The 12,287-nt window shown below is 36.6% G+C and overlaps 1 protein-coding gene across 1 annotated transcript; it reads right to left on the bottom strand.

The window, feature by feature from the left end:
- Positions 1 to 3,088: 3,088 nt before the first annotated feature.
- LOC148999082 (putative phosphopantothenoylcysteine decarboxylase) lies at positions 3,089 to 6,546 on the bottom strand. Its single transcript, XM_089141484.1, has 4 exons — positions 6,099 to 6,546; positions 5,014 to 5,060; positions 4,230 to 4,526; positions 3,089 to 3,398 (listed from the first exon to the last, which is right to left on the bottom strand). The coding sequence occupies exons 1-4, from the start codon at positions 6,120 to 6,122 to the stop codon at positions 3,089 to 3,091; spliced, it is 678 nt and encodes a 225-aa protein (XP_088997610.1). The 5' UTR covers positions 6,123 to 6,546.
- Between the last annotated feature and the right edge of the window lie 5,741 nt (positions 6,547 to 12,287).

Raw genomic sequence — 12,287 nt, 5'->3', positions numbered from 1 at the left:
TCTCCGACTTTGTCATCGTCACCACCAAGGTTTCAGTCACCAATCACCACCGTCATTTATCCGTCACTGCCATACCCTCTCTCAGAGTCTTTCGATGTGTGGTTCAAATGTGAGAGAGGCATAACCGACCTTGTTTTTCTCCCCCACTCTCTCTCTCTCTTCGATATTTTGAATATTTTCAAAATATAAAATTTTAAACTTTTGATATTTTCGGAATTTATCACGATATATTGATTTTTTGGAAATATATCATGATATTTCAACAATTTATCGTCGATTTTTTGTAAATATCGTATCGATGTTCTTTGTCGTGTCGAATCCTTCTGACATGGCGATATATCACCTCGTATCGGCGATATACACCGATTTTTTCCCATGGTTTTGTTGTGTTTATTATATTTTAAATAGGTGAGAGGTAAGAAATCAAATAAAAAACGCATCATATCAAAACTTGGGTTGAATATTCCAAATTTTTATCGAAATTTAAGTTGAAATCAGCGTATCTCAGTTTTTGGCCCGGTAGAAACTGGCCTTAAAACTGAGATTCCAATCCTTAATATTGACCAAGGGACTTTGTTTCTTCCCACGTATGTGCTGGTATTTGTGATTGAAGGAATGCACATGTCATCTTGACCTTATAATTAAAGCAGTAGCAAATGCTATTCCCACTTACACAATGTCAAATTTCCTCCTACCAAAAGACATGAGCAATAAATTATCTAGGCAAATTCGAGACTTTTGGTGGAAAAATAAAGGAAATTCAGGCATAAACTGAATAAACTGGGAAACTCTGTGCCGTTCAAAGAATCATGGAGGAATGGGCTTTCGTGATCTCCATTCTTTCAATAAAGCTTTATTGGCCAAACAGGGATGGAGATTACTAATCCAACCAAATACATTATGGGCAAGAACTATGAGGGCCAAATACTTTAAGGATTCTACTTTGCTTGAAGCACAAATTCCAAAAAAAGCCTCTTGGGGTTGGAAAAGCATCATAGCAAGAAGGGATGTCTTAAAAAAGGGACTTCTAAGGAGCATTGGAAATGGTTTATCAACAAGGATTTATAGTGATCCTTGGATTCCACTCTTGAATTCCCATTACCCAGTGCAAACTCCACATCTACCTGGACTATTACTTGTCAATGAACTGATTGATTGGTCCAACAGAAGTTGGAAAATCAATATTTTAGATTCACTATTTAGTCAAGAGGAAAAGAAAGCTATATTAACAATCCCAATTATGACACGGGACAAAGAGGACCATTGGGTGTGGGTTTTTTCAAAAAATGGTGAATTTCAACATTAAAACAGCATATCATTGTATTCAAAATACCACCACTGCTATGGGTCTTTCCAACTCTTCAATTTCAAGAATAAACTGGGGTAGAATTTGGAAAATTAAAACATTACCCAAGATTAAAACATTCATGTGGAAAGCTGCACATGAGGGAATAGCTACCCAACAAGCTTTATTTGAAAGAAATAGTAGCTTGACGCCAATATGCTTGTTATGCACATCCTAGGTTGAAAGTGTAATGCATGTTTTATTTCATTGTGACCATGCAAAAGCTTGCTGGAGGGCTTCCCCGCTACAGATTGATACATCAGAATTTGTGGGAAATAGTATGCATGATTGGTTAGATTTTTTGGACTACAAATTCCATGGATCAACGTGATATTGTCTTTACTATTTGTAGTATTTTATGTTGGGTGATATGGAATGACCGAAATGAAATGTTATTTCATGGGAAAAATCATTCTCTTACCCGTTCTATTAATTGGATGTACAGATTATTAAATGAAATTCTGTGGCTTCAGGAAAATGTAAGCAACCAAGAGTCGGTTGTGGTGCAGCCCCTATTTTCAGGTTATGCAAACGATTTGGATGAAGACGATAGTCCTGTTCGGTCCAGCTTCAAAGTTTTTACGGATGCATCGTGGGATCGACTCTCTCAAATGATGGGGAGAAGTTGCATTATATGGAGCCCTGCAGGCCAGTTTATTTGGGCAAAAGCATCTTTTTGTTTTGGTTTTTCAGCAACCGTGATGGAGCTTGAAGCTATTAGGGATGCTGTTTTTGCAACTCTTGATTTGCGATATCGCAGGTTATCTTTCACTCTGATTGCCTTCCAGCCATTAAGGCCTTAAATGGCCAAACTCAGTCTTTAGACTGGGTTAGTTGTGGGCTGGTTCAAGAAATTAAAAGGCTGTCAGGTTGCTTTGATTTTGTCCGTTTTGTTTTTGTGACTCGATCTAGAAATCATCATGCTGATTTTCTTGCCAAAGGGGCTAGGGCTCTTCAGTTAAGTAGAGTTTGGAATGATTTGCCTCCTATATGTATTGTTAATCCTTCTTTTATCTCCTCTAGATTTAATCTAGAGGCATTTCAATGAATGTCTATTTGGCCAAAAAAAAAAAAAAAAAAACTTGACCTTATAATCGAGGGACACTTGTCCTTATATTACCAACTCTTATTACTTTTTAGTCATCAATGAACTAAGTTTAGGTAAATCTAAGTTGAATATTGTCGGAGTGAGAATTTGGGTTTCAGTGATAGTGCCACCCAAGAAAATATCCAAAACCCTGAAGAAATGTGTAATATGGAACCCAGATGTGTGATTAGTTGCTAAAACTAGCACCAGTGGTTTGAAAAATGAGTTTGAGTAAAAAAAAAAAAAAAAAATTATTACAACATATTTAATATAATTATTATGTATTCAATTGTATCTTTAATTTCGGAAAATGATTGCGTGCAGTTGGGCATTATAACTGGGCCTCAGATAGAACTAAAAGGTTGGCATTAATTAATTACATGTCCAATGGTCTATTCTTTATTATTTAAAAACTAAAGGTATTATATGTTATTATGCCATGTTGCAAGAGTTTACTTTAAATACATAGAAAATTAAATAAATAAACAAAGCCAACAACTTGGCCAAAACTTGGGTGAAGAACCAGAGTTTTTGGATATCCGTAAGTGTAGAAAGAGTTTTGTCATCCAATATCCATGACACCCGTTATTTTATGTACAGATTGTTACAACAAGTCAACAACCACTTTGTCTAGGTAATTTCATTATACCACCAATCTATAAAGCAGACAAATCTAGAGCATTAACACAAGTTGGTTGTGCTTGTGGATCCAAAGAAAGCCTCACAGTAGAGTAGATGATAGAAGGTTCTGCCATTGCACCATTGCCATAATCCCCACAGGCCAATTGCTTGGTGATCGGAGGAATAACAGAAATTCCAAGCTTACCGATTATATCAAGATGCTGTTGTGTGAAAGGATTTTCCCACATAAAGGTATTCATCGCTGGTGCAACAAAAAGTGGTTTACAGAAGTCCCAAGCCCGAATGATGCATGTCAATAAGTTGTCACACAAGCCCCCAGCAATCGATCAGAACAGAGAGGAAATCAAACATAAGAATGAGCAGTTTATGAACATAACAAACAGAAATAGATACAAACTTGTGAAGCAACGTACACAAGAGATTCAGACTGGATTTACCAAACAGTACAACAAACACACACCCACAACAAGAAAACTTTCAGTCATAATGACATTAAAAACCCCTAGGTCAAGAAATGAGCAAAACATAGATGGGTGTTGTAAATGTTAAAAGAGTGATGCAAGTTGTATCTGCCCATCTAGTGACTGCAGTCAACAGACTGACTTAGATCCACAGATCTGGTTGTTGGCATTTGGCAATTCATCACTGGCAGAAAAGCTGTGTTATATCAACCTGACAGAATCAAGCCCATTTCAACATCAGAAGACACTCAAGAATAAGACAATCAGTCATTGACTGTTTGAAGGAAAACAAGGTTAATGACATCAAAGATACCTGTATCTTCAGTCAGTAGTGACAACATACATAAATGCATCAAAGACAATGCAATGGTCTGTAGCTACACAAGGGAACAAATCCACAGAGTTCATGCTGAAATTAAACAAATTTTGGTTCTTGATTCACGAAGAAGGAAGAATTAACAGGACAAGCAAATCCCCGAAATATTTACCTACTTGTTTGAACTCAAGCAATAGTCAAAATGCCATTAGTTGCACTGACAGTCAATATAAGTAAAATGCCACAACACTTGCTGGACAATAACTTTCAAACAGGGTTGATAGCCTTTGGAATATTTTCTCTTCCTGATTTATTTTTCCAGCCAAAAACAAATCAAGAGTTCATAGACATTAATTTTGGAATTACAAAATATGTACCTTCCCAAGTGTATTGGCTGACAAGGGTGCAATAACCATGACATCAGCCCACCTGCGTAGCTCAATATGAAGCACATTGTCTCCTATTTTGTTCCAACTAGACCATTCATCCTCATCAGTGTAAACAACAACATCCTTAGGAAGTGATGTTTTATCAATGAAGTTTAAAGATGCCTTGGTGGTAACTGCTTTAACTTCTGCCCATTCAGAAAAAGAGTGGCAGAGACTCCCAAACTTTATTGCAGCAACACTTCCACTTGCAGCTAATAAAATCCGAGGATTCTCAGAAATTTCACTACTCTGTATTGGTTGTTAGGGACACTGAGTTATACACGTGTCTTTGATTTATTATATATATATATATCTTTGTATAGTTCCCATAGACAATGAAATGAAAAAGACAATTTAGTGTCACTTCTTTTCACATGGTATCAGGCCATCACTCAGTACTGCTTTTTCAAAGTACGAAGTGGTTTGTCTAAAGTGGTTTTTTCTTGCAGTTGTTTTCTTGAAAGTGGTTTTTGACTTTCTTGCTTTTTCCCATTTGTTTTCTTGACGTTTTTCTCTCAAGCTTTGTTCATGGCGTCGTCCATCACTTTACCTCTTTCTGCTGTAGCACCTTCATTTCCCTATCCGTCTTCTTTGAATGTCAACAATTTTGTATCTCTTCGCTTAACCACTGAAAATTTTCTATTATGGCAAACTCAATTTCTTTCTCTGGTTGAAGGCCAAGACCTGTTAGGGTTTCTAACTGAAAATTTTCTATTATTGTCACTTCTTTTCACATTGGTTCCCTTTCCAAACTAAAGAGTGTGTCCACATTGGCCATAACCTATTCAGAAATAATCTAAGAGCATTAAAATAAAGTGGAAATCAAATATTATTCCACATTACACAACAATGTGGTTAGAAGGCCTTGAATACAAGTATTGAACTACTCTGTTGGAAGCCAATGGGTATTACATTGGACAACCACAAAATCAAGCACTCAGGAATAAATACATCCCTGACTCCTAACTAAAGATTGAATAATAGATCAAAAGAGTACATTATAAATGCACAACTTCTACTAAAAAATTAGATTACAAATCTGATATGTTAGATCAACCCAAATACCTAAGTCTCAGATATATAAATATTTCAAACTGTGATCTAAATGACCAAATTTTCATGATGATTTCAAAGGAAGATCAAATAAAAATATCAAATAGGACAAACCAACAAACAAACAAAAATCAGCAATAAGGAGGGGGAAAAGAAGAAAAGATAGGCCAATTCACCTTCACCAAGAATCAAAGGAGAACATCATAAATCTTGAACTTCTTACTGAAGATTTTGGGTGCAAATACATAACAAAGTTATATGACATTAGTCAAACACCAAAACTCGGAAAACAGAAAAAATTCAAGCCTAATTTTTCGGGTTGAATCAAAAGACCAAATAAAAACATCAAAGTAGGACAAATGAAAAAAGCATGATGATAAATAAACAAAAAAGAATCTTAATGCAATTTCTTTTGCCTTCACAGACTCTCTTAACTGGACCAGAAATCCAAGATCCAAACTTAGTTTCTGATTTAGGGGTGGTCAGGAAAAAAAGAAGCTAAATCCATCTAATTTGATCATGACCATAATAGATTATTAATCACCCAAAACAAACTACATTTCCTCATATCTAATAAGCTTCTCCCACCACCAGAAACCAACTCAAGTTGATTTTGGCCAAAGCCACAAAAAGGTATTTAGCATCACAAACAACTAGGAAACGGTAAATGTAATTACTTAAATGCCTTCATCCAAATCTCAAAGCAACTGTTACAACAAACATGGTGAAGATTACTACAATGCAGAAAAATCTAATCCCCCCGCACCTTTTGGGATGTCTTGAGTTCCATCTATCTTTTGAATTTAGTAGCACTATTTACATAAAATTTTCCATCTACCAACCCCTTGTGTAGATTATCACAACCCACTTACAGAGAGATTACAATTCAGTAATGAAGCTACGACAAAGGGCAAAACCCAGTGCCCAAGGCTTCAACCCAAGCAGAGTCCGAGGGGCAGTTTTTGCATGCAGCCGTACCCCAACAATTTTTCTCTGAGAGGCTGCTGATGCCGTGACTCAGGCTACAACTGTAGTCCACCGACCATTGCACCAAGGCCTGCCCCTTTAGTGAAGCTACCATAAAATAGTTGAGTAATGTCATCTATAACACCAGAGATGTCGGCCATTAAACTTATGCTAAAGGACAGAGGGAACAGCTAATCCTAACAAAGAAGCTTTGCAACACCCATCACCGACATTCATGTTTGACAACTTGGATGTGGTTTTGGAATTGCCAATGGGAAATCGATACCGCAGGAGCTTACTCGTTATTTTTCAGAAAACGACCAGGTTCAAGCCTTTTCTCTCATGTTCCAATGACTTATATCATTTGACCACTTAGAACCATAGTATGATAAAGGGCTTTTTCTCAAGCCTTATAGATTAGAATAAGTTCATAATTAACAAGAGAAAATATTACCTAAATACCGAAAGAAAAAAAAAACAATAGATGCCGTCCCTCAATAAACCGAAAAGACAAAGAAGAAATCTACTTTCACAACAAAAAACTGCTTGAAATTTAAGCATAAATCCATCCCTGTAGCGTAGAGAGAGAAGTATTACTAACCTAGTTCAACAGGTGGTTGGTTGGGGTGTTCGTTCCTGCTCAAGGGGCTCAGGATTCACGTATGGCACATTGCAGGAATGTCTTGCAGGCTGTCGACTTACCACTGATCGGAGGAGTCCCTCAAAATTAACAAGAAAAAGAAAGCAGCAGTTTGCTACTGTTCCTACGGGTGTCAATGGTGAGGTTTCGGGCCGGTTTCGGTTTGGTGCGGTTTGGGTTCGAGCTAACTAACAGTTTAGATTCGGGTTGACTAACGGTTTATGGTGTGTAAGAAAAAGAACAAGAAGAAACAATTGAGCATCCTAGAATAAAAACGAAAATTATATAGAAAGCAAAGTTGCTATTGGTCAATTTCCATTAAAAAAAACCCACCCATTCTATAGAAATCAAGAACCAAGATATTAAGTAGTAAAATGACTATTTGATCTTTGAATTCATGCTTAGTTTTTTTAATTATCTATACCAACTACCTAATGGTAATATAAGGTTCAAGAATACAATCAGAGTGTGGAAAATGATATTAATAGAATAATTCAAAATGTAGAGTGAGCGGAAACTCACTCCATAGTAGCAACGGAAAAGTAGATCAAAAAGATAGATTATAACCGGTTCCCAAAATAAAAGGGGAACAAACAACTAATGTGAAATCCAACCCTATCTTAACATTGACCTTGACCCGGAAACCTTGTTGTTTGTAGGTCCGAAGACCCGGAGTAAAGGAAGAAGCCAACTATAGGCTATCTCAGTGGAAGATATGGTGTTTGACCTAGAACCATTGGAAGTTGATGATAGTGTTCCATACTTGAAGGGTTGTTCAGAACTAAAAAGGAAACTACAGCTTGATGACGAGTCTAGATGTTGAACTTGAAGTATAGTTAGACATGATACGAAGACATTCCTCTATACTAGGTAAGCATATGTTGTATTGGGAGAAGCTCATTAGGTTTGGACTTGAGTTGGGCCTTCAATTCCCTGTGTTTGGCCTTGCTGATTGGCTTGGTCGACTGGGAGGTCGATTGGGCCAATCGACCAACAGAGCCAGAAATCTGAGAAAATCCTCTGTTTAGGGTTTTTCGCTTTCTATTTAAGTGAACTTCATATTTCTTAGTATCCTCTGCCTCCAAAACTCTCAGAGAACGTGGTAAGACTCTCTCAAAGCTTTCCTTGGTGAATTCGAAAAACTTTTGCAAGATCTCAAGCTTCTCATCTCCGATTCTTCAATCTAAGGTTAGTGATCTCTCTCGTGTCATATAGATCTACTTCTTCTATGATCTATTCTTTATGATTGAGATTATGAAGATGATGTTGCATTCTCTGTTAGCAACCATCACTTCATTGATCTCCTTCCATTCTCAAGGTTTTATGACATTTACATTGATCTTCGCCATGATCCTTGAAAAAGTCTCATGAAACCATGATCTCCCTTTTTTATTCAATTTCTTAGCATGATTAAATCTATTTTTCATGATGGACTTGTGTATGACTTCTGATTATCTTCTGCTAGAATGAGATCTAATCTTCTTTAGTTTTCCTTTGGATTCATAGTATATTTTCATCGAAAACTAGGGATTTTTACCAAATGAGAGAGTCATGATTTCAAATTAGTAAGTAATGTTTTTAATCATTGTTAGTGGCTAATCTATACTACTTAAGTGTTAGAATACTATTCTAGAGGTTTCCTCCAAGTTTTGTAGAGTTTTTGAATCTTGTAGATTGAGTTTCGGATCAAAATTCACATTTTTGCTTCGTATTGACTTAGGTGGTCGATTGGACCAAGCTACCAACCAATCGACCAAGCAAGTCAGTAGTTCTGTTTTTCGCTCGATTTGATTTGTTTGATCTCCAATCTTTTAGGCCTCTTTCCTAATGTTGTATCTATGATTGTTTAGGGTTTATTTGCTAAGTTTGGAATCTCTTTCTTTGATCTTGGATATTCATCAAGCTATTTAAGGTAAGGACAATTATTTCCATAATTACATAGATTGCGTGAATCTTAGTCTTTATTTTGGATTCTCTTAGATTCACTACCATAAATATATTTTCTTATTATTCTATTACTGATGCAAGTATGTTGACTATAGTAGTATCATGATTCATGTATTCTTTTGATTATGCATACTTATTCTTATCAGTTACATATGTGATTGATCATGTTTATGTGAATCTTTCTATGTGATGAGATATTGCTTGTGTATGTGGTGCCTGATTTGAGAATGTGAATGATTAGGTATGATTTGATTGGGAAGTGTCCTTTCGACATTTCTGTCCTTGGACATTAGTGGAAATAGTATGGGATGTTTCCAATGATGTCCTTTGACACTTTTGCAAATTAATGATTGTCATACCTAGGACTGTCTAGCAGTGTTTGGCTAGGAATACCTCATTATATCAGACCCGATTCAGAAGGGTATTGAGACCAAACGACTTATGGTAGCAATGGGGATTCATGGGCGCTCATGACCGGTAACTAATCCATGAGAGGACATGAATCACATTGTGGATACTAGTAAGAGGCCATTTACTGGTAGGGTTGCAAATAGTAGACTTGGGCTCATGGGCGCTCAAGACCAGTCACCAATCCATGAGGGGACATGAGAGCTTCCCGTCTGTTATTTGTGGATGACCAGTAGGGATGATGAGTCCGTAGTCAGGGACTATGCTGACTCTAGTGTGAAGGATACCGAAAAGGATCGCCAGGGGCGAGGAATGGACGTATCTGGATCTGAGTTGATATGACTAAGTAGATGACTTGCATTGGGCTAGGTTTTACCTTGACATGCGCTAGTACTTAGACCAATGGTGATGTGAGAGAGCGGTGACTTATACCCTAGCCATGGATTGTCCTGAGGGATGCCAGACCCACTACCAAACAGCGTTGTGTAATTGAGACCTTCCTAAAGAAGTATGGTGCTATGACTTAAAGCATGTCTGCCTATAGAGACCAGCATAAGTAGAGTTAGATTCATACATTCATTGTCTGTTTCATATCGCATTGCATCATGTTATGTTCTGCAAATCATGTTATTTATGTTGTTGTTGATTAACTTGCCTTGCTGAGTTCTTTTGAACTCACTCTTTTTTGTACAATCTCTTGTGTTAGACTATTCTACAGGTACTGAATACTATGAAGGGCAATATGAGGAAGCACAAGCTGAAGAAGTGTACTACACCCAAGGTGTTGGCAACAAGGAAGATTACATTGCTGATTCCTCGTGTGATAATGACACGTACCATGATTAGCCCTAATGTGGAGTGGGAACATCCAAGTTTGATTGATGAAGTTTTAATCTATGAAGATGTCCTTTATAAAATAGAAGACTCTTAGTTTAGTTTGACTTTCTTTTTTTTACTTTCCTTTGAGAACAGTTGTGTTTCTTTTTAGATTTATGAGCTACATTCCGCTGTAACTGTGGAGTGAGATTCCGCCTCACTCTACTCCTTTTTTATTATATACACCGTTGGTATCATTTTTCCGCACTCTGATTATACTGTTATTTCTTTCCTTATTTGGATATCTTGTTTATATCATTATACATTGATTATATTCTGTTCATGATTATGTTATTGCATATGTGGGAGGATGATTTCTTCGATACTTGATCTTCGGGGTTGTGGATCACACACTCGGGTATGCCAGATAGGGTACCGGCTGGGTGGATGTGACAGAGTGGTATCAGAGCCCAAAGTTCAAGGAAATCCTAGCCACAGAAAACAATAACAAGAACATTCTGAGTCATAGATCTAAAAATGACTCAATTACTCTTAGAAATGAATAATAGAACACTTGGACTAGAAACTTAATTAATGAAGAATAATTGGATTTTTGGAATAATATACAATAATTATGATTTAACAAATGTCACATAAAGCAATAAAAAGGAAAGTGCATAATATACAATAATAAAGTGAAACAAAATGAACTTCATTAATTTTAAAAAAAGTTTACAACGATTACATCTGATAAAGCAAAGAGAAAATCCTAAGTACAATCTATTTAGGTGATCTACTTTGATCTCTGAATGCTCTGAATTCCTCTGCAATCTGAGACTCCATCTTAGCCAAACACTTCTAGACATGCCCTAGATATGTCAACCAGTAATCAGGGAAAGCACCAAGGGGCACCATAGGAAAATGCCCCATACCACCTCCACTGGTGTCCAAAGGCAGGAATGCCGAAAGGGCATTCCCCATTCCCAAATCACAACTTAGGCAATCACATTCCCAATCAATCATTGACAAGCACAACTGATAATACAAAACATAAGTAAATAATCATTCATAATTGAAATAACAATTGAATTATAAGAACAAGTACTACTGTAGTTGAAGAACTACTGCAACAATATAATTATAAAAAATTAAATACAGCAGCAGTAATGATCATGTAATCTAATTCAAAGACATGCATATTAGGTTATTATGGATCAACCATCCTTACCTTAAGTAACTTTGTAGAATTCCGTAGAATAATGAGGAAGAGGCCTAAGACTAGCAATTAAAACCTAAACTAGCATATAATAATAATTAGGAACAAGCCCTAAAAGATTAGAAGTCAAAAGAATTGAATCGGACGAAGAAACAAGTTGCTGTTATGGTTGGCAGCTTGGTTGGTCGATTGGGTCAGTAGACCAACCAGTAGACCAATGGGGGTATAAAACCCTAATTTGGTCATAACTTCTTCGTTTGAGGTCTGATTGCACCGAAATTCTAAAGGGAGCTTCCTAGAAAATATTAAGATTATCTAAGAAGGTCAAAGCATCAAATCATGGTCAAAAGATAGGTTTTTGATTGAGCTATAACATTAGGGTTTTATCATATATAATCCATGGCTCTCGTGGAAAGGCTAGGGAGAATAAAGATTCACCCTAGGGCAAAGAATTTACAATCAAGAAAGGTGTTGGGGAGGATCCAATAAATTAAAAGTGGATTTGGATTCACTTCTCATGAGGGTTACCGAAAATCAACTCTCACAAAATAACCCAAGGTAGGTTCACAGAGGGTAAGGGAAACATATAATTAGTATTTCAAAATCAAGAATGGCATTGGGGAGGATAAATCAAATTAACAGAAACATTAGTTTTAACTAATTTGGTTACCCTCTCATGAGGGTTCCCCTAGGGTTTCCTCCCATAATCAACTACAATGGTTTCTCATGGTAAGAAAGAAAATTAGGGATCAACCCCTCAATCATGAGGATCCAATGAAAGGTTGTAACACTTGTGTGAGACCTTTCCCTTAATCACCAACTTTGTAGGAAAAACAAACAAGAGGGAGTAATCAAGAATTCAGGTAAAATCAAGAAACAAGAATATCACCATATGGTTTCAAGAATATAGAGTGAATGGGGGATTCACTCTATGGCTAGGAGAATCAAAGAATAGGCCATTA

Source organism: Hakea prostrata, unplaced genomic scaffold, assembly GCF_041222555.1.
Source record: "Hakea prostrata isolate BN-2017 unplaced genomic scaffold, UWA_Hpros_2 contig_48, whole genome shotgun sequence".
Classification (NCBI taxonomy): domain Eukaryota; kingdom Viridiplantae; phylum Streptophyta; class Magnoliopsida; order Proteales; family Proteaceae; genus Hakea; species Hakea prostrata.
This window is presented reverse-complemented; position numbering and strand designations above follow the sequence as displayed.